Source organism: Zonotrichia leucophrys, chromosome 3 (genome assembly GCF_028769735.1).
Source record: "Zonotrichia leucophrys gambelii isolate GWCS_2022_RI chromosome 3, RI_Zleu_2.0, whole genome shotgun sequence".
Classification (NCBI taxonomy): domain Eukaryota; kingdom Metazoa; phylum Chordata; class Aves; order Passeriformes; family Passerellidae; genus Zonotrichia; species Zonotrichia leucophrys.
In genome coordinates this window covers 23047099-23068274 of record NC_088172.1, presented here as the reverse complement: position 1 = coordinate 23068274, position 21176 = coordinate 23047099, and the positions used below count along the sequence as shown (strand labels likewise).

At 39.8% G+C, this 21176-nt stretch overlaps 1 protein-coding gene across 2 annotated transcripts in view; it reads left to right on the top strand.

Moving 5' to 3' along the window:
- Positions 1–419: 419 nt before the first annotated feature.
- The window catches only part of FBXO25 (F-box protein 25), a 30548-nt gene continuing 9791 nt past the window's right edge, over positions 420–21176 (top strand). Inside the window, exons 1-8 of one of the 2 annotated variants that reach the window (XM_064707638.1) lie at positions 420–522; positions 3342–3485; positions 10090–10199; positions 11522–11571; positions 14478–14570; positions 17799–17892; positions 18625–18809; positions 20696–20878. In XM_064707638.1, the coding sequence (XP_064563708.1) occupies positions 3349–3485; positions 10090–10199; positions 11522–11571; positions 14478–14570; positions 17799–17892; positions 18625–18809; positions 20696–20878 (852 nt within the window). In that variant the 5' untranslated portion in view covers positions 420–522; positions 3342–3348. The remainder of the gene's footprint in view (positions 523–3341; positions 3486–10089; positions 10200–11521; positions 11572–14477; positions 14571–17798; positions 17893–18624; positions 18810–20695; positions 20879–21176) is intronic. The other variant, XM_064707639.1, reaches the window with a different exon arrangement.

The window sequence follows — 21176 nt, the reverse complement described above, 5'->3', positions numbered from 1 at the left end:
ATGGAAGAGAGGGGTCACAGCGGTGACACGGAGGGGGCGCACCGGGGGGGTCATGCTGCTCACACCGGGAGGTTCTCTAGGGGATCACACCGGGGGGGTTCCCTATGGGGTCACACCGGGTGTTACGCCGGGGGATTCCCAAGGTTGGGGGGGGGTGTCACACCGGGGGGTTCCCCAGGAGGCTCCGCCCCGCCCCGGGGGCCCGCCCCCCCCGCCCCGCCCCGCCCCACGCGCTCCACACGCCCCGCCCCCGCCGACCAAAACATTGGCACGTGCGGCCCGCGGGCGCCCGTCAGGTGACGCGGCCGGCTCGCGCCGGGGCGGAGACTGCCCCGCCCGGCTGCGCCAATGGCGGCGCGCGCTGCCGGGTAGCAACAAGCGCGGCGGGCGGCGGCCAATCAGCGAGGGGCGGGGGCGTGGCCAGCGCGGCCCATGGTACTTCCGGCAACAGCCCCGGGTCCGGGCCGAGCGCCGGGCGGGGAGCGGTGGGGACGGCGGCGTCGGTGCGAGCGGTGCCGGGAGGTGAGCGCGGCCCCTCTCGGCCTGGCCTGGCCTTGCAGCTGGGTCGGGATGAGGCTTGTGGGGCCGTGTGTGTGAGCCCCGTCGGCCCGCGGGGTTGGGGCTGAGCGTGGGCGGTCGTGGCTTGAGGGGTTTGGGGTTGGTTCTTAGGGGCGTGCAGAGCTGCAGGAGTGTGGGACAGGGTGTTAAAGGTCAGGGTGGGCAGAGGGGGCCCACCCTGGGCAGCACTGAGGGGGCTGGAGGGGGGCGCGGGGAGCTGCCTGGACCAGTGGGGTGTTGGGGTGCGAGGATGGGAGCCAGCGTGGTTTCACCGGGGCACACCCTGCCTCACAGGTCTGATGGCCTTCTACGGTGGGATTTCAGTGTTGGTGGATGAGGCCATCCAGGGTCACGCTGTGACTGGTGTGGATTGCCTGAACTTGTGAAAAGCATTTGATGCTGTCCCACACAAATTCATTGTCACTGAACTGGACAGACATGAATTTGACATATGGACTGCTGGGTAGATAAGGAGCTGGCTGGATGGTCGTCTCCCAAGAGTTACAGTCAACAACTCTCTGTCCAAGTGGAGATGAGTGGCAAGTGACATTCTTGAGGATTGGGTCTGGGCCTGTTTAACATCTTTGTTAGGGACATGGACAGTGGGACTGAGTGTATCCTCTGCAAGTTTTTGGAAGGTACCAAATTGTGTAGTGCAGTCAACAAGCCGGAGAGAAGGGATGCCATCCAGAGGGACCTTGGCAGGACAGAAAGGAGTGTGTGCAGACAGCCTGAAATTCAGCAAGGCTGAGTGCTAGGTCCTGCAGCTGGGGCATGGCAGTGCCCGGCACAGGTACAGGATGGGTGGAGCATGGACTGAAAGCAGCCTTGAGGAGAAGGCTATTGATTGACAGGGAGCTCAACATGAGTCAGCAGTGTGCAGTGGCAGCCCAGAAAGCTGGAGGTGTTCTGGGGTACACCAAAATAAGTGTGCAAGGGAGGCAATTCTGCCCCTCTGCTCTGCTCTCCTCGAACACCACCTGCAGCATTGCATCCAGCTCTGGGATTGTCACCATAGGAAGGCTGTGACTGTGCTGGAGAGGGTCCAGAGAAGGGATGGAGCACCTATGAGCACTGGCTGAGAGAATTGGGATTGTATAGCCAGGTGAAGAGAAGGCTTTGGGGAGACCATTAGAGCAGTCTTCCAGTCCCTTAAAGGAGGGCTGCAAGAGAACTGGGGAAGGAATATTTTACAAGTGCCTGTAGTGGCAGAACAAGGCAGAATGGCATCAACCTGAGAGAAGGTAGGCTTAGGTTAGGTCTTCGGGAAAAGCTCTTTACTGTGAGAGTAATGAGGCACTGACAAAGGTTGCACAGAGGAATGTTGGGTGTCCCATCCTTTTTAACATTCAAGGTCAGATTGGATGAGGCTCTGAGCAGCCTGGTTTAGTGGAAGGTGTCACCCAGATTGGAACTGGGTGATCTTTAGGGTCCCTTCCAACCCAAACCCTTCTGTGATAGAGACACCAGTGTGAGGGGAGTACTTCTGGTGGTTCATAATGTTCCTAGGAAGCAGTAAAAGGATTGGAAAAGCAGGTAGGAATGAATAAAGTTTGTTGCAACTGGGGGATTGGATGATGTAAATTTTGGAAAAGGTTCTTGTTAGGACCAGAGGAAAGCTGAGTTCTTAGTAGGAAGGGGACTTCAGTCAATCTTGAGGTCTAGGCAATGCACTTTGTTTTGCATACTGTACAGATTTTTAAATAAAGAAAAACCCAGCTGACTCACATAGCCTGTATTTCTTCTGGCTTTTTGTCCTCTTCTGACAAATATGTTGGGCAAATGCTGGTCAAGAGGGCAAATTTTTAAATTACTTCCTAGTGATGTTTGCTGATGGGGCCTAATATTTTTTTCAAGTAGTAAAAGTATTAGAAAATGCGTGTTTGTGAGGATCAAAGCTGTTGCTGCTGTATATTAGCATGTGTTTTGAATATCATAATGATCTCTTCCCTCTATAGCTTGCATGGGAAATCTCTTGTTAAACCAAGGATCAATATATTTGTGTGATGAATGGGAAGAAGAGAGCAAAAGCTGGCAAGGTTATAGTCTTCAAAGTGTAGGAAACTGCCTTGTTCAAATTCTTAATGTGTCAGAAGTGAATCTCACTTTTGAAAAATGTTAGCAGAACATTGTTTGAGTGATATAGCTGTGATGACCTGTGTCTATTTGTAGGAATTTCTGGAGACATGTCACAATGGACTTTGTTGCAGTCTCCTTTTGTCCTTATCTGCTTAATAGGCTGGCATGGGAGGTGGCCTCAAAAACAACAGAAAGATTTTTGGGAATGTTAAAATTCCTATCCCAAAGCATCATTACACATTGTACCATAAACTCAGTATATGTAAGGATTAGAAAAAACAAAAGGAGCAACATTGATTTTGTGAGCTGTCAATCTCTTTAAAACCATTTATTAGTCACATATGAAAATCAGTAATCTGTTTGATCATGACAGAGCAGATTACACGTGATATAATTGTTATCATTTTCTTTTTTTTTGGTGTCATTCAATTCATGGGCTACCAGGATATTTTCCTTTGTTCTCCAAAGAACAAGGAATTCTGATGGTCTTGATCTAATAAAATGCTGAAAGACAAGAAGAATATCATTAGAGAATAAAAAATCTACTTAAACCACTGAATCTGTTTCTTTAAAGGTTGCTCTACAGACAACTTTTTTCAAGGTACTTTCTTTTTAAGGCCAGAGAGAAAACTGAAATAATGACAGGAAGTTTTGAAACTCTTAAAATAAATAATAGACAAAGAATCTCTTCTTGCTGCTTGTAGAGAAACCATGCCGTTTTTGGGCCAAGACTGGAGATCCCCTGGATGGAGATGGGTTAAAACAGAAGATGGATGGAAAAGATGTGAAACCTTTAGTCATGCACTCGAGGATGGGAATAATCAGCTGAATGATATCAGCCACACTGTGTAAGTTTAAAAAAAAGAAGTGATTCTGCATGAATTAATAGCAGGTGGGAAGGCAAAATTGACTTAATTTCCATTCAGATTGCAACTGTTTGTGGTAGCTGATGTCATCTGTATACAAATGCAATCATGTGTTTTGTTAGTTAGGCAGACAGGAGACCCCTGTGGAGACTGTCTGTCTTTTGTCACTGCTTTGGGAGTTGCTTATTTGAGGCAGCCAGACCCCTTCTTAGCCTATATGTCTTTCAAAATAATAAAACAATAAATACTTTAAAAAATCCAACAAAAACCCCTGCCCCCTGATGCCTGTTGAGTGCTATTTAAAGGTAAAAGTGACACTTGTAAATTGCAATTGAACCTGGGAGTGAATGCAGGCTTTCTGCTGAGTGGGTGTTGAGTTAGTTTGTGGCAGCCATAAAATGCCTTTGCTCCAAATATACAATCAGTGGTAGCCTAATGCTCATTCTCTAACACAACAGATGACTGTATGTGCTCCTGTAGGACAGGTGAGAAAGAGATCAGGTAAATACAGTGATACTTGTGGCAAATGGCCACAGGCTGCTGTGATATAAATCATTCTGTCAAAACAAACTTCTCCACAAAGAAGCAATTCTCAGGGGTAGGATTCTTGGTCATAAATTCCAGCATAATGTGCTCATAATGAGGAAAGGGATCATTTGGTGTTTTGTTGTTAGTCCAGTAAAAGATATCTCATCTGGTTTAGAGAGGGATTTACTGGGAAGCTAGGATTTGCTGTAGTCACACACCTGTGTTTTCTACATTTGTAAAACAATCCTCAAGGGAGTTAGCAAGCAGTGAAGCATTATTATTATTAAGCTTAACCTACTGTTTCCTTCATGCCTTTTTTCCTTTTGTGTTAATCTGTCACTGATCTCATTTGGCCTTCTTTATCCACACAGTCTGGCCACTGTAGATACAAAACTTTTTCTGGAAGAATGTTCAGTAAGCCTCCAACATAAAAGTTGCCTTAAATACCTTTGAAAAAAGGTATTTAATAAAGTAAGGGAAATCTAAGTATTTAGCAACCGTGCAAATTGCTTCAAAAATAAATATCATGTAGGTTGAGTAATTAATACTGTTTTTAATACTGTTAATACATTAATACTGTTTGATAAGTATGAAAGGAATTATCCATCTTTGTGAATACCATTAAGACTTCTGCTCATAATTGTGTGTGTGTGTATAAATGTATAATGTATCTTTTCCCCAAAGAGCAAGGTGAGGTACTTTATGGCTTCTTTGAGCAAAAATACTGGGTTTTCTTTTTCTTTTTTTTTTCCTTAGTCTTGGAAGACCCTAGAATTGAGCTCTTCTGGAGCCAAAAACTGTACTTCTGTCTATTCAATTAAAAACGTATGTTGTTCAAACTCAGACTAGAGAATTCAAGTTGGTATGTCTTGGCATTGTAGCACTACTTAGGAATAATTTCCCTACACTTTTAACTTTGGATGTCTGATTATAACTTGAACTTTTTATATGCCAGTTAAGTTTTGCCACTAAACTGCAATTAATGTCTATTTGCACAACATCATGGAACAATTTAGAGTGGAAATGACCTCTGAGCATCATCCGGTTGAAACACATGCTTAAAGCAAGGCCAGCTAAGGTTGGGTTCTGCAGGGCCTTGCCCAGTTCAGCTTTGTGCTTTTCCAATAATGGAAGTTCTTTTCTGGGTTCCTGTTCTAAGTTCTGTTACTGTCAATGTTATTTTGTTGTTGTTGTGCTGTCCTGTGTTGTATCATTTCTCCCTGCCCTCCTCATTTCAATAAGAATTTCTCTTATCACAGGTTGTGTCCATTACCACTTAACTTACTACTGCCCACCTCCTCCAACCTTACAGTCTTGCTCCATCTTATATATAGCCTCATTTTAAAAACTGACAGCAATTAGATTTCTCTCCACCACCAGCTCTAGAACTGAGCAAGGTCATTTCTCTACCCATGTGCTCCAGTGGCTTGGGGACTCCCCACTGGAGTTTTTCCAATATGAAACAGTTTTCACTCTTTTGGGGGGCCCCAAACTAGACACAGTGCTCCAGGTGAGTACTCGTGCCAAATAAAGATGGATGTTTGCTTCTTTCAGCATGCAGGATACACTTTCCTTAGCTCAATCCAGGGTGCAGTTGGCCTAACACAACACCAGGGCACACTGCTGACCTGTTTTCAGCTACTTATCCTCCAGCCTCCTGGCTCCTTTCCTGCAAAACTGCTTCCTATCCAGTCTGTACCCAACATATACCCAGGCTTGGGCTGCTTCTGTGTCACCATGTGGGCAGGGCTTCCCATGGTGGCACAGCAGTGTAAGATGTGCTGCTGGCTGGATCTCTGTACCATCTTATGCTCTTTGGAAATAATTATGGTGAATATTGACGATAACTCAGTTTAGGAGATTTGTTAACATGATGTAGCACTAAAGAAAAATGAGGCTTGATAAAGTGCTTCCTTGTAGAAGAAACATAAGTAAACAGTACAAAAATACCTATTTGTCTCTTTTTAAGCTGCCCTGTGGATAGGGATGATGGTATATGCCAATCTGACAGTTCTAGCAGGGTTTTGTTCATTTATATTCATTGTAAGGAATAATCTTTTTCACTACAATATTCTCTAAGAATCTCTTCTGAAGTTAGTACTTTAGTGTTGTATTTAAGGGAGCAGTTATAGAAGTTTTCCTTTATAAAGAAATAAATTCAAGCTATGTAGTTGAATGAAACCCTTTTTAGTGTTGCTTCTATTCTCTTCTGTGAAAGTATAGATAGAGTTGCTTGCCAAACTTTGTCCTTTACCCATTGCAAATACCTTCTCTTCAGAAATTATGAAGTTCTAATCACAAATACATTCAGAAAGACCTTAAAGACACGTAAGTTACTTAAATTGAAGAATGTGTTCTGTTTAATGAGAACTTCAAACTTTGCTTGATTAGTCATCCAATGCTTTGGTGAATCCAGCTGCTGATTTAGTAAAATTGGTGGACCTTATGATAACCATGCTTGAACAAATATATTCACTTGTGCAGGAACAGTTTTAGTTATTTGGATAACTGCACTTTAGATCTTTTCTGGAAACTCAGATTGAAAAAAAGAGACCATCACTTCAGTAGGTCTTAGTTATTTGCATGAGAGTGCCTTGTGTTCAGTTCACATAGTAGCTGGAAATGTGGCTTGGGCTGTGTGCATTCCAGCTCTGGGGTGTGGATGTTGGCCATGCGTGCCTGTGAATTGAAGCAAAGACACTTCCAGTGCTGTGGCACTGTGTCCTTGAAGCGTTGTTGTGGAGAGAGGCTTGGTGGGGGTGGAGCTGCCTTACAGAACTGTATGCAAGTATCTTTCATTAGCCTGCAACTTAGGACTAAAACTGTCTTATGTGTTCCTTTTGAGGTAAAAGGAGGAGAATTAGACTAATAAGATTTTCACGATGGTGATATTTACTTTGTGTTACATTCATATGAACAACTTGGGCTAGCAAGGTAGTCATTTCAGTCTGCAGTGTCTCTTGTCTAATTCTGTGAGACACAGTGTTCACAAGAGTGATTTTGCCACTGGATAGAAGTCCTTTGGTTTGAATCTGTTAACAGGTAACATTACAATAGATTTGTCAAATGACAAAATCATTTGGTGTGTGCACTTAGCTCAGGATGTTCCAAGCTGATGTCAAGCTGTTAGAGTCACTTCTAAAATAATGTGTCTCTGTAAATAATTGCATGAGTTGAGGGCCACATGAAAAGAAGCAAGGGGATGAGGGAAAATAGTTGGAGCTCATATAGCCCTTTCACATTTTCCATCATTTTAAGTGTCATACCCAAGAGGTTATTTAAATACTGCTATGAAATTACTATTTTTGGAAAAACTGAAATTGTTGCATGATCTATCTAAGATATTATAGTTCTAGGGACACCAGGTACTTTGCTTTTAAAAGCTTTAGAATAATTTTTATGAAGTGTGTCATCAAGACAAGAGAGTAAGAATAGCTGTAAATTGGCAGTATTATGTATGTATTTAAATCCTGCCAGGTGCACTCAAATGTCACGTGCAGCATTATAATAAAAACACTAAATTAAGGCTTCTGTTTCACCATATGGCACGTGCAGCACTTGATTTGGTTTCTTGTATCTTAGCTTGGTGTTTGAGGGGGCAGGGATTGCTTTTGGAACAGTAGAGAAGGTTTATTACTTGTCAAGCAGCTCCGCAGATTTCTGGAAGGAATGCTAGCAGTCACTGGCTAACTCTGTGTCTCTGTCCCGTTCTTCTGGTGTCTGTGGGACCCTCACCTTCATTCATTGCTCTCAGACTAAAGGTTTGTCAAGAAGAGTGGTGTTGTTTGCAGATCAGTAGGGAAAGACTCTCTATGTGAAGTGGGACAGAACATGAGGAAATAAAGCCTCATATCAGAAGATCCTCAGAGGTAACAGTACAATTTGTCTTTTCTCTAAGGAGACTTGAGGAATTCCAGGAATGTCACAGGCAAATTTGGATGCCAGATAAAGGTGTTTGAAATAAGTCATCATGTTCAAAATTCCTTATGTTTATTGACTCCTGAAGCTGTCTCAGTTATTTATGTGATGCTTGGGAAGTGTATCTTATGGGGTGTCAGGAGTGGGATTCAAATCACTTCAGGTATGTTACTGGCCTAAATTACTTTGTAGGGACACTTGGATCCAGGATCAAAAGAAGGAATGTTTCCATATTAACGTTCCTCTTCTAAGCAGGCCTTCAGGAATGTGGCCTCCCACCCTCTCCCATTGCTTGCCCTGGGTCAAGGGCCATGAGAGAGTTTCTGTGCTGCTTGGGTGGTGGTGCAGAGTATCAGGACCTATATCCCTGGTCTTGTATCTGTTGTTAGGATGACAGAGCTCTGGGAGCTTTGGGCTCAATTTGTGGTTCTGTAGCAACTCTTCAGATTCTGTCATAGCTTCTCACATGGTGTGGTGATGCAGTCAATATGCTAAATCATAACTAAAATAATTTTAGTGAGTTCAGAGATTTCCTGTATGATAGCTTTGGGGGGGAAAAACCCACAAAAACAAACTGCTGGATTGGAATGTTACATAATCAAATAACTTGTGTTGATGTTTTGGTTTTGTCTCTTGCTGGTTTCTTCCCTCCAAACTCCTGCTGTTTGACCAGATGTGATATTTGGCACTGTTCTATAGAATATTTAAGGTGTTGAGTCTTTATCCTCTGCTTTAAAAATATTAAAGACTGAACTAATGCCATCACATTGTATTGAGCACTATCTGAATGCAGATGTTGGTTTCATCTTAGCTTTTTTTTTTCAGGATTTAAACCTAACTTTCTTTTTCTAAATCTTCTCAACCTTCTCAATCTTTAAGCTGAGCTAGCATGTACTGATTAGAACAATTCAGAAGCCAAAAAATTTTTACAGTGTATTTTAGCAGGTGGTTCAAACCTGAAAATTTTAACTCTGTAAGCTAGTAGCAATAGACTAAAATAATTTGATTTTTGTCACTTTAATGCCCAGATACAGGTTACTTTTGAAAAAACTTCTGTCCTTCAGTTTACAGTATTCAGTTTTTTAATCTGAATTCAAACTGGAGGTGATAAAAAGCAATTCAGATTAAAAATAGTAACAGATGTGAGGAATTTCAACTTTGTTACCAAAGAGCAGTAATGTAGAAACAAATAAGTCCCCCAGATGAACTTCATTACCATGTATCCTTCATTATTTTTCTTATCTGTGCAAGACCGTGGCCTTCATATGAGGTATCTTCCTTCTCAGTGCTAGAAAAGAGAACACCCATTCTTATCTTTGGTGGTGGTCCTTATAGTTATCTGCAAAAATGGAATGAAAGTTTTATGTGCTGTGTAATTTCCTATAGCACAGACAGTTTTAAATACATTAACATTTTAGAAGTGTTAGCTTATTTTCAATGATTTATATGTGTATTTTTTTAATATTCACACTTGGTGTTCGATATACATGAGCATTTGGTGTAGTTTTCAGTGTTGGGTTCCATAGTTAACTGTCAGAAGTGACATAGGGGGAGTTGAGTCTCTCTGGCAGTGACAGACACTTGGCTCTTGATGCTGTGCAAATCATTGGTGAAACAGTGCCATGACACCTGTAGTATGTGCAGAGTTGTGAATCACAAGTGTCTGAAAAAAGACTTTCTTTGCCCCAAAGGTGACACTAGTAAAAGAGATGTCATTCATTGCTGGCTTTCTGCCTGTGCAAGGATGTGCAATAATTCTTTACAGACTTTTTACCTGTGCACAGTTAAGGCTTGGTCCACTTCAAAAAATGGATTTTTGTACACCAGAACTCTGCAGAGTTTTCCAGTCAGTAGTGTCTCCTTAGTAGTCCTTCCTGAATGTCAGTAATGATTTTCAAGGTACCTCTTAGGAAGATACTTTCATGTATTAATCACTTTGGCATAAAATTCAACCCCTCTGGGAAGAAGAGAAGACAGCTTCTCTCCAGATAAATGTTGCTATAGACAATGAGGTAGAGGATCTTAATTAAGAACATGATCTCTTTTTTTTCAGCTGGTTGAATTTAATGCAGAAAATTGTAAGATGTATGCATCTTAAATATTTGATTACTGCTATTCTAATTAGATGGTTTTTTTTCAGTATCATAACTGGAGATGAGGAGAATGAAGAAGTGTACAATACTGAAGACTGTGAGTTTGCAGCCAAGAAAAGGAAAAAAGATCATTTTAGGAATAACACAGATTCTCAATGTAAGGCTGGGGTTTTTCATTTATTTTAGAAGACTCATGTAGGTTGAGAGAAATGTTGTAATAATCATGTTATACTTACCTATAGAGTAGCCTTCAAAATTATGCTTATTTCTGTATTAGCAAGAAATTCTGGTGTCAAAAGTGATATGTCTTAACTGAACCAGTAGTATTGATCATTTATTGTGTTGGATTTTTTTTCAAAGAGCTAGAGGTAATGCATTTAAGAATAGTAATTGCTGAGTATTAGGTGTCTTCTGATACTAACCACTATTATATTTTGTGGGCTAGTTTTAGATTCAATTCTTCTGGATGCTTATGGGAGCTTCTGCTTCCCAAAGCATATGGTTTATTTTGTTTATTTCAAGTTCTAATTAGTCAACCAACTCCAGAATCAGTACATAAATGAATATATTTTGTCACAGTAATCATATCTCTTGATAAAGATTTTATCAGTCCTGAATTTCTTGGAGGCAAGTATCTTTTAAAAAATTAAGATATTAAAGCCATTTTATCAGTTCTCATTTGTAAAAGATTGCTTGTGCTTTGGACTGGAAGTGTGTATGGCAGCAAGTATATTATTGAAGCAGAGAGTTTGGTAGAGTAGGTAAAAGAAAAGGTAAGTTGGTTAGCAGCAAATTGGCAATTTCTAATGCTTTGATCTTGAAATGATCTGTTACTTGTATATCCCCAAAACTGTTGGAGAGATGGTGTTGCAGAAAGCTGCAAGCCTCTCCAGGCTTGTCTGAGTTTCAGGTATTTCAGAAGATTCAAGGGTCTCTGTGTCCCATTTGACAACATGCAAGACTTTATAAAAGCTGAAGGTCAGCCTGATTGCCTTTATTAGTCTTGAATCCTTGCCTTCCCTGCAGCCCTCTGCAGTTAGTTGATACCAAGTCATTGTAGAACAGGCACCTGTACAGAGGAAAATAGATTAGAGGGGTGGAGTGGTCAGGAACAAAAGTGTTGTCTATATCTGCTCTACTTTCAAATGCTAAGGAGCCTTTTGTATAAAAAAAAAAGTCAGGAGTTATGTAGGACCACTGTTATGTCACTGGTTGGTCACAGCTGGCAAAAGTTGTCATTCATCTGCCAATTGTGTGCCAGCTCATGGGGTTTTAAAAAAGCATTTATATAACTTTTCTGTTATTTTCATGAAGTCCATATCTTGTGACAATTTTTAGTTATCTTTTCCATCATTTATAAACTTCTTTCATTAAAACTGTTCTGCTATCTTATGAAGTGTTTTGTTGAAAGTTGTATGTTCTGGAAGGCATTAACTAATGTGGAAGCCTAAAATGATTGTATTTTGATTTTTATTTTAGGTTTTTATCGTGAAAAGTGGATTTATGTTCATAAAGAAAGCACCAAGGAAGTAAGTCTGCATGGTGTGGGTCAATTCCTACAATCTTTTTGGTGCTTAATTGACAGACAGTATATTGAAAAAAGTATTTTTGCCAGATGTTCGTAGGGGCTATACTTAACACTCTTCATTGGCAGCACTGGACACCTGCTCATGGTGAGGCAAAGGCAGCTGGCAAAGTGACTTCTCATTAGGTCTTTGTGGCAGAGATGTGGGAATTTGCAAAGATAGAAATACAGTTCTTCACTGCTTATCCAAGCCCATCTATCTTTCTACTGACTCTTTGAACTAAAATTGAAAGCATTTGCAAAACCAGAGAAATATCTCCAAAGAAGTTGCTTGCAGGCAGCCACCTGATATTTTGGGATCATGGTGTAAATTTGAATAGAAGTAAGTAAAACATCAGTTTCAAATTTTACAAAGAGGATCATTATTTTCAACAAAGTCCACATGCTTTCAGTTTGGCATATAAACTATATCATGAAACTGCAAAGGGAATATGAAAGCTCTTGGAGTGACCTCTTGGAAGGTTAAAATACATCCATTGTATGTAGAGATTAAACTGTCTTGAAGTGTGAGTTCCATCCCTGTGCTGGTTGCCATGGCTGTCTGAGATGTGTGGAACTGGAACACCAGTAAGGAGGTTTTACATCCACATGGTAATGCCAGCCAGGAGAGGGAGAAGGAGGTGAGGCTGATGCCTGTAGTCATGCAGGCAGAATTGGCTTTGCATTTTAGAGCTGAGAGAGACAATACAGAGCTTTTTACTCAGGAAGGGCATGCTGTGGAGGAGAACTTACATAAAAGGACAGACTGCAAGGCTTTGCAGCACTTATAGACCACTGACCCAGAGACTGCCTGTCTACATCTGAAGGGTGCTTCAAAGCCTTTCACCAGATTCACAGCCCTCTTTCTGCTTTATCTTCTAGATTAGGTTACTTAGATTGGTCTGCAAAAGTCTCGAGCATGCTTTTTCCCTTTGTGCTGTCTTAAATTAGGGTGAGAAAAGAGCAGGGGGACAACAATCTGTCACCAGTTATTGTGGTGCTTTGAATGATGAGGTTAAGCTGATGTTTCAAAAGTACATTGAGGCCAAAATACAAATAGCTTAAAATCATGCATTGATCTCCTTCATAACCCATATATAAAGGGGTTATTTTTTTCCCCTACTTGTGCAGAAGTTGGTGCACTTGTGTCATGTGATTATTTGCTTCTGTTCCTTTTCCATTCAGAGAGCAGACAAAATATTTTGGTTACCTTCCAATATATGACCATTCATCTTTGAGGTTTATTTGGGTTTTTAGTATAAAAAAAACAAACCAGTGATGGTTAGAATTAAGCACTTATCTTTCAAGTAATTATTTGTATAAATTTAAAAGCTTAGAGTAGTCGGTTTAAAAAGTAGCAAGGAATAAGAATAGCTTAAATTGCTGCTCTGGATTTTTCGATTCATGTCATCTAAAACATAATTTGTGGGTTCTAGTTTTTCTTACAGGTTATAATCTTTCTTTATTTGGAAATAATGGTCTCACAACTAGGAAGCACTTCTTCCCAAGCTGGATACTGTTTTTAGGGCAAAATGACAAGATAGGGAGGTGTTGATAAGAAACATGTGAAACATGCTATGTGAGAGCATTGAAATTAAAGAAAACAAAACCAAGTATGGCTGAAATGAAATTGGAGATGTTTCTTGAAAAATTTTGTCATGATGGTACACTGGGAAAGATAGAGCTGTAGTTTCATAGCAGTCTGTTCAGGGAAATGTCTCTTATGTTAATGTTTTAAGCATGATCTAATGATAACTGTTTAGCCAGAGAACAGCCACAAATATTTCAACAATTTCAGAAATTTCAACAAAAGTTTTGTTGACTGTATTGCTGTTAGCTAAGCAAGGTGTGCTTGGGTCTGAGGTGCATCAGCTGAATGAGCAAGCAGTGCAATACTGAATTTGGTCATTAACCAACAGGCAGTAATTATCACCACTCTGCAGTGAGTTCTTAACTGCCCCATCCTGCTGGGGTACATGCATGGTATGTGTTCACTGGGTGACAAAAAGGAACATTATTTTTACTTCAAAACTTGTCAACATACCATAATTTACCAAGGAAGTCTGTCTATGAATGAAGTTTAAATAATTATTTATCTTCCTCCTTCCCTGGGCTAATAAAGCCATAATAGCACACTGCTCTGCAAGACTGTTTTACCAGTCAGAGATTTTTGTAGCCTCAGTATATTTGGTCCTGGGCTCCAGTGTGGCTTTGTGGCTCTAAATGTGCTGAGTTTACATAATCCCATGTCATTTTGGGCTGCTGCTACCACCTTAAGTTGTTCTCAACAGCCTCTGAAACTTCCATTTTCACATTAGGATGTGGAGAAGTACCAAAGGAAAATGTACTTGCTTTTGCTCTTGGTGCTTAAAAAAAAAAAAAATGCCTAAGCTTCTAGCACCTGGAAAACAAATTCTAGATGTTGAGACCATTTTTTCTTCTGATCCCAGAAGCAATGTGCTATGTTCTCACCCTCAAGTGTGAATCAGATAATTCTCATAATTGTAGGCTCAGACAGCTGTAGAAGCAAACCTTCCTTGTGCAGGGCAAATGGGGACTGTGCTAGCCACGAGGGAGTGCCAGCATTGTGAGAGTGGAGTAGATTCCCAGGGAAATCAAATACCAGTGATGCCAGATTACACATTTAGTATGAATTGAAAGGCCTTGCCTACATACCTGATAGTTACAAATAGCATATCTTGTTTCATTTAATTTCTTGTAGAACAAATAACTCTTCAGTCCAGAGGCACTGTATTTCCAGGGAGCATGGTATCCATTAGCATCAGCTGCATGTCAGAGTGCTTTTCTGAATGCTTTGCTCAATTTTGTCTTTGTCTCCTTCCATTTAAAGTGTGCTTTTCCCTTTCTCAGAGACATGGCTATTGCACCTTGGGAGAAGCCTTTAACCGCTTGGACTTCTCGAGTGCGATTCAGGACATCAGGAGGTTCAATTACGTGGTCAAAGTAAGCTCTCTATTTTATATGTATATTATAAAAATTGAGTAAAGTGTTACCGATCTTAAATATATATTGCTGCATCTCAAATATGTTTCAAATAACAATTTCCAGAAGAATACTTGATGTATAAGTATTCTGCTATTTCTGTATCTTCTGTAACTTCTTACCAGTCCTGTGATTCATTGCAGTTTTTTTTTAATCAAGGACAAGACATCTATGCATTTATCTTTTGTTAAAATTCCTTATAACTTTAGACTAGAGCCTTAATTACCTCAGTGTCTCACCAGCTGCCCACTTGGAAATGCCTGTTTTGGGGATACTGATCTTGTTCTAGCCCCGGGTTTATTCTATTATCAAACTTGAGGTAGTAAAGTGCTTGTCCCAGCTCCTAGAGAAGCTCAAAATCTGAGTCATATCAGGACTAGAGTGAACTGTTCAGTGGTGGGGCTGTTCACAAATATTGTATTTCTTGGAATGCATCCTGAACTTGAAAAGACACAAATAAAAATTAAACATACCAGGAGAACAGCTTTACCACTAGCCTGTGGATTATTTGTAGAGAAAACACATTCTACCCATCCCTGTGAAGATGAGGCAATGTATTGTACTTTCAGAAAAACAAGAGATGTGGAAATAAAAAGGATTTGCTTCCAGGCTAGTGGTTAGGGTACTTGCCTGGTTTGTTCCCCTTGCAGGGTTTGGGGGTTTTTGGTATGTGTATGTGTTTTGGTTTAGAACATTACTTTCTAATGCTGTTTTGGGAGCAGAATCAAGAGCCTTGATCCTTCCCAAGACTTTTCAGCCTTGAACACAGTAGAAAGAGGAAAAACCAAACCACTTTAAAAAGGTGACTTGGTATAAATGGTGTCAACCTTGGGTGTCTCACTTGAATAGCAATCAGGTAAAAGGAATGCAGATCTAGAATTTTGCATTTGTTTTAGATGCTGCAGTGCCTAAACTGGGTTGCTCAAAACAGTTGATCAAGACAAGGTGCAAAGTCCAGCACAAGCATGTTGACCAGTTTTTCTTCTGTTGACCAAGAAATATAAAAAGCTGCTTTAGTCAACCAGGCTTAAGATCATTGAGGAAGGAGCAGTACTTTAAAATTCAGAAATTTAGCTTTGCAATCCAAACCATTATTCTGCTAATAGCAGACCCTAAGAAATCTGAGTGAATTTAAAATAGTAGATAGACTTTTAAAGTCCTTTAAAAGTTTTAGAATTTATTTGGAATGTTTAAAATTTAGAATTGTTTCACAAATACACAACTTTGATCATGTTTTTGCATCAGTTCCCCTGAGGTGGTGGCTGTTTGTTGATAGCAAGGTATAACTCAAGAACTATTTTTACTGTTTTTAAAGACCAATCCCTACCCTAGCTATTCTTTGATGCCAGACCATCAAGATGATTCTCCAACTAACTAAAAATGTCATTCGTTATTAAAAGTTAATATTGCTGTCTGTCCAGGACTCAGGATAGGCAGTGAGGGGGAGAAGGTAGGATCAGTTTTTTGTATTTGTTGGTGCTGTAGTGTATTGATAACTTTGCAACTGTTCAGATCTGATACACTGAATTTGATGTGGGTGGGTTTTGTCCCAATGTTTCTTAGCAAACAGATCATTCGAAGTTACAATCTCTAGTAGACAACATAAGCCATGGCTCTGCATGTATCAGTGTGTGATCTTAGTGCTCTGCTACTTTGCTTTTGCTACAATTGTCTTAATCCTTGCATATTAACTTTCACTGAAATTGGAATCTTCATTACAATTAATCAGGTGGAATTTGTTTCTTTAATTTCCTCTTTAGACTGAGCAACATAACTGATTTTTTTTTTTAATTAATCAAGAGAAATGTACCTACTTGCTTGAACTGGCAGGCTGCCAGAGACCTCTAGGTATGTTCTCAATTATTAATCAAGCTAATAGGCTTTGAAAAAGCCAACAAAGAGATCCTGGTATCTATTTATACAGTTTTTGAGACTAGATTGCTTGTATTTAAATACATCAGGACAATTATTTTTTTCTTTCATAGCACATAATATTTTGTCAGAGATGGTGCAGAGGAGCCAGAAGTAACATTATTAAATCAGGGACAGAACAGGTGTTTTCTTTCTCCCTCCCAAGGAAAATTATTGTTGAGTGAAGTGTCAAATTGGTGTTTGAGAAATGAAGATACAAAATAATTTTTGGCAAGCTTAGTCTTTTTCATTTGCTGTGCCAACACTTGGTGCTACCTTGTACCAGAACACTCTGTAGGGAATGCTGTTTTCTGCTCCATGCTTTCCCTTTCCAGTGTGTTGAGAACACTTGTTCTGAACTCATTGTTATAAAGTCCAAGTTGCAAAACTCAGTGCCACACCTCCAAACATTGCAATGGTGTCACAAGATCAAAGTCTCTCATAATAAGAGACCATGTTTTGTTGAAGAGCTAATGAATCTGAAATGTAAAAGCAAATGTGCCAGAATGGAGCTAGTAGCTATAGCTTGGCATTCATGTGAGGCAAGAACTTAAGTGGTTGTGATTATTTTGCCCTAAACCATTGCCACCATTCTTGTCACTCTTTTTGCTCACAGTGGTTTCAGAGACAGACGTGTGGACAGCTAGGAGATCCTTACTATAATACTTAAGAGAAAGTTACTGATACGGTTTGTACACTGCTCGTTATTAGATTGCTGTGGTGTATTCTACCAGGGACCTGAATTCAGGTCTAATACAGAAGTTGGTTTTGCCTAGTTTAGGCTAAATAGGGGATTTCCTCTCCATGAGTAGAAGTTAGTGCACTAAATCCATCACACTTCAGTTTGACCAGTATGATACTTTCACTCAGAAGCTGTAATTCTGGTAGCTGGTATTAGTTCAGAGTGATGTTCCTGGCCACCAGATCTGTCAGGGACTTCAGGACCCAGCCACATGCAAGTTCACATTTGTATTTGTGAGCCCCCAAAACAGACTTTCTCTGTCGTTTCACTACAGCTCATAAAGTATGTCATGTGTTTTGCCAGAGATAAGCATTTGTACAGTATTTTGAAAGTGTGCATCCTTCAGAAATTGTTCATGGGATGCCAGTAGGAATGCTTAAAGCTTTCCACATGTCTTACTTTGTCTTATGAAATCTGTAGTTATATTTTTACAAAATGCCAATTCAGGCTGTTGTAGGTGAGTGTATGCACTAAATGTGCATTTAAAACCATCCTTTACTTCTGTCATTCTTCTGACTTTATATTTTTTGTCATAGCTTTTGCAGTTAATTGCAAAATCCCAGTTAACTTCACTGAGTGGTGCAGCACAGAAGAACTACTTTAACATTTTGGACAAAATTGTGCAGAAGGGTAAGACCTAAAGATTTGTGACCTAACGGTTCAGATTTAATTGGTGTAACTAAGCTATCAACTGATTTTTTTGTTGTTGTTGTTAGTCTTATTACCATTTTTACATTGTAAGACTTAGTAATGGCATTCTTAATTATGCCAGGGTTCATACTTGCCATTCCATGATTGCAATAAGTTATTTTCTCTTATTGAATAAAGTCTATTGAAACAGGTTGGTGAAATTATGTGACATTTAGATTCTATTCAAAAACTATTGGTTGCTGTTAAATTATACTCTTCACAAAATGCAGAAGCTTTTAGGCTAATAAAATTTTTGGGTTTCAGTTTTCATGATGTACTGAGACTCAAAAAACATACATTTTGATTATTTTAGGAAAAAGCCATTACATTATATTGATTTTTTTTTTTTTTTTGGTAGCCACATTAATGAAGATGTTATACTGTGTGCTTTGAACCGAAGAAATTTGATTTATACCTACCTGTTGAGCATTAAGCTTATTAAATGCATAGCATGAATTTTTGCATCAAATTTGCCTGTGAAATTGTTCATTATTGATCTTGCATCTGAGGAACAGCACCAATGAATGTCGTGGTGGGAATTAGGGCAGTTATTTGTACACAAACAATTGAGTTGTAATTAATTCATCTGAAAAAGGACTGTCGATTAGCTTGAGCTATTAACTTGATTAACTCTGTCAACCAAAATTGTATTTGGTTTGTTTTGTTTTCCAGTTTTGGAAGACCAATATAATCCACGATTGATCAAGGATCTTCTGCAGGATCTGAGTTCTACTCTCTGTATACTGATTAGGGGAGTAGGAAAATCTGTGTTGGTAGGCAACATCAATATTTGGATTTGCCGATTAGAAACTATCCTTCTGTGGCAACAACAATTAAAAAATCTTCAGATGAACAAGGTACATTATTAAATCATGTTAATTAATATTTGGGGGAGTAGAATTATGTTGAATATTGCATGAGGATTTGTAAGTGAACCACGTTTCAAATACATTTTAAACAGTTTTACTTGTTTTGTTTTATGAAGAAGTAATGTGAAAATTAACTCACTGGCATCAACTTAATTTTCTAATGTTTTAGTAGCTTTTCTCTGGTGAAAACTGCTACAGTGTCTGTACTGCTGCTTTGTAGTAGAGATTTATAGATAGTTTTTCCCACTCAAGTTTAAAAAAAAAATTGTCTCTAGTTTGTCAGATAGACATGGGGAAAAAGCCCCAATTTTTAGTTCCAAAATAAATTTTCTACAACTGAAGAAATAAAAATCTAAAAGACATTTTGGAGGGGTATCAACTCAAGTAGCAATTTTACAGATTTATTCATTAGCACAGTTGCTTTTGTAAAAAAAAAAGATAATGACTTTAGCATCTGGATTCTCCTCATGTGACTGTGTTCAAAGCATGTGGTGTGCACTGTTCCAAGGTTTTATGGTGGAAACTTCTGATGATAGGCAGACAACTTTTTTAATCTGACTGGGTTACTTCTGGAAGAAATCCTGTAACATATTGCTCACTATAAAGTCATGCAAGTGTTTTATCTATTGACTTCCAGCTATGAAATTTTGAAATTGTCCTTTCTGTGTGGGCTGGTTATCTGAATAAACCAGCTACTTTTGGAATCGAAAGGAGAATTGAGAAACCTGGTCTCAGCAGTTTCCATGCGCCAGGCAACCACAGCACAGACACTTCTGAGACAGTGCAGTTAGTGCTGCACTTTGTCCTTTCCAGTGTGACTCCTCCCTTGGAGCTGTTTTACACTGGCTGAAGATTCCATGAGGAATCTTGCATCTGTAGTGCTCACACAGTCATTCCTCAGAGGAGGAATGCTGCTGCTCCAGCAGTGCTGGGACCAGGTGACTCCATGGAAATTCTGGTCTGTAAGCAAGGTGAATGGCTGGGAAGGAAGCGACAGAAATGTGAGCCCATGGGTGCAGGGCTGCTGTGCTGCCACCACCTTGTGACAGGGCAGCTCTGCTCCCTGGGGCTGGCAGCTGCCCCTGCTCCCTCCCTGCCAGCTGGGACACGGCCTCCAGCCTGCTGGGCCTGTGCCACCTGCCACTGTGGGCTCCAGCTGTGGTCCTGTGGGAGCTGTGCTGCTGCTCACCCACTGCAGCTCACAGAGGTGTATAATCCTAATGAAAATGTGCTCAGTGCCTCTCATCTGTCACCTCTGCCTGTCTTCTCATTTATAAATAAGGGGGAACTTTCTCTAGACTTCAGCAAATATCCCACTCTCTTCTGCCTCTAACTTCCAAAATGCTTTCATTTTGTATCTCTGGTCTTCAATCCTGTATTCTATATTCTGTTCTGTACTCTAGTTGGCTTAAGGCAAGTTGATATGTGTTTTGTTTGTTAATAAAAATTGAAACACTATAGTGATTCAACAAGTTTGAAGTAATTGGTTCATGCCTTTCTTATAGTCAAGACTTTAGCACACTATGGATGGAATTGACTAGATCACAGTTTTCAAGGCTGCATAATATTGCTTTGAGAGAACAGAATTGTTTCAAAAATTATTTGAAATTTAACTAATGGATTAAGGATATGTTTACTTTAACAGTAGGAAAGCTATGAATTATAAAGCTTACAGTTTTTTGCTTCTCCTGTGAATTAATTTAAATTTTCAACAGCAGTTAGAGAATAATTGTAGGCAAGCATTAACCATAGATTTTACTCAATGATTTGAAAAAACTAAACAAAGACCTAAGATACCTCTAAAGTAAAGAATCTTATTTGTACTTTAGACTGTCATGTTTTTGTAGCTAAAAGTCTTCAACTCTTCTTTCCAGCAAGTCAACAATGGACTTACACTTAGCGATCTCCCTCTCCATATGCTGAATAACATCTTGTACAGGTTCTCTGATGGCTGGGACATTATTACTCTGGGTCAAGTGACCCCAACTTTGTACATGCTTAGTGAAGACAGGCAGTTGTGGAAAAAACTCTGCCAGTACCATTTTGCAGAAAAGCAGGTAATAAACTCTTATTATTTGTATAAATTTAGCTTTTTTGATATCATATAGTCATAATGGGGCATGAACTTGCCCTTTTTGAGATAGAAGTTCATCATTGTGCCATAATCACGAGTACTCTCTGTATTTGGGGCATGATTCCTCCTAAGTGTTCAATTCAGTATGTCTGTGAGTTTAGGGTAACTACTGGGCTGTTTCCTTGCATTATTTTTGAAAGTGAATGCATTATTTTTGAAAGTGAATGCAAGGAAACAGCTCAGTAGTTATCTTAAACTTGCAGACATACTGAATGCAATAT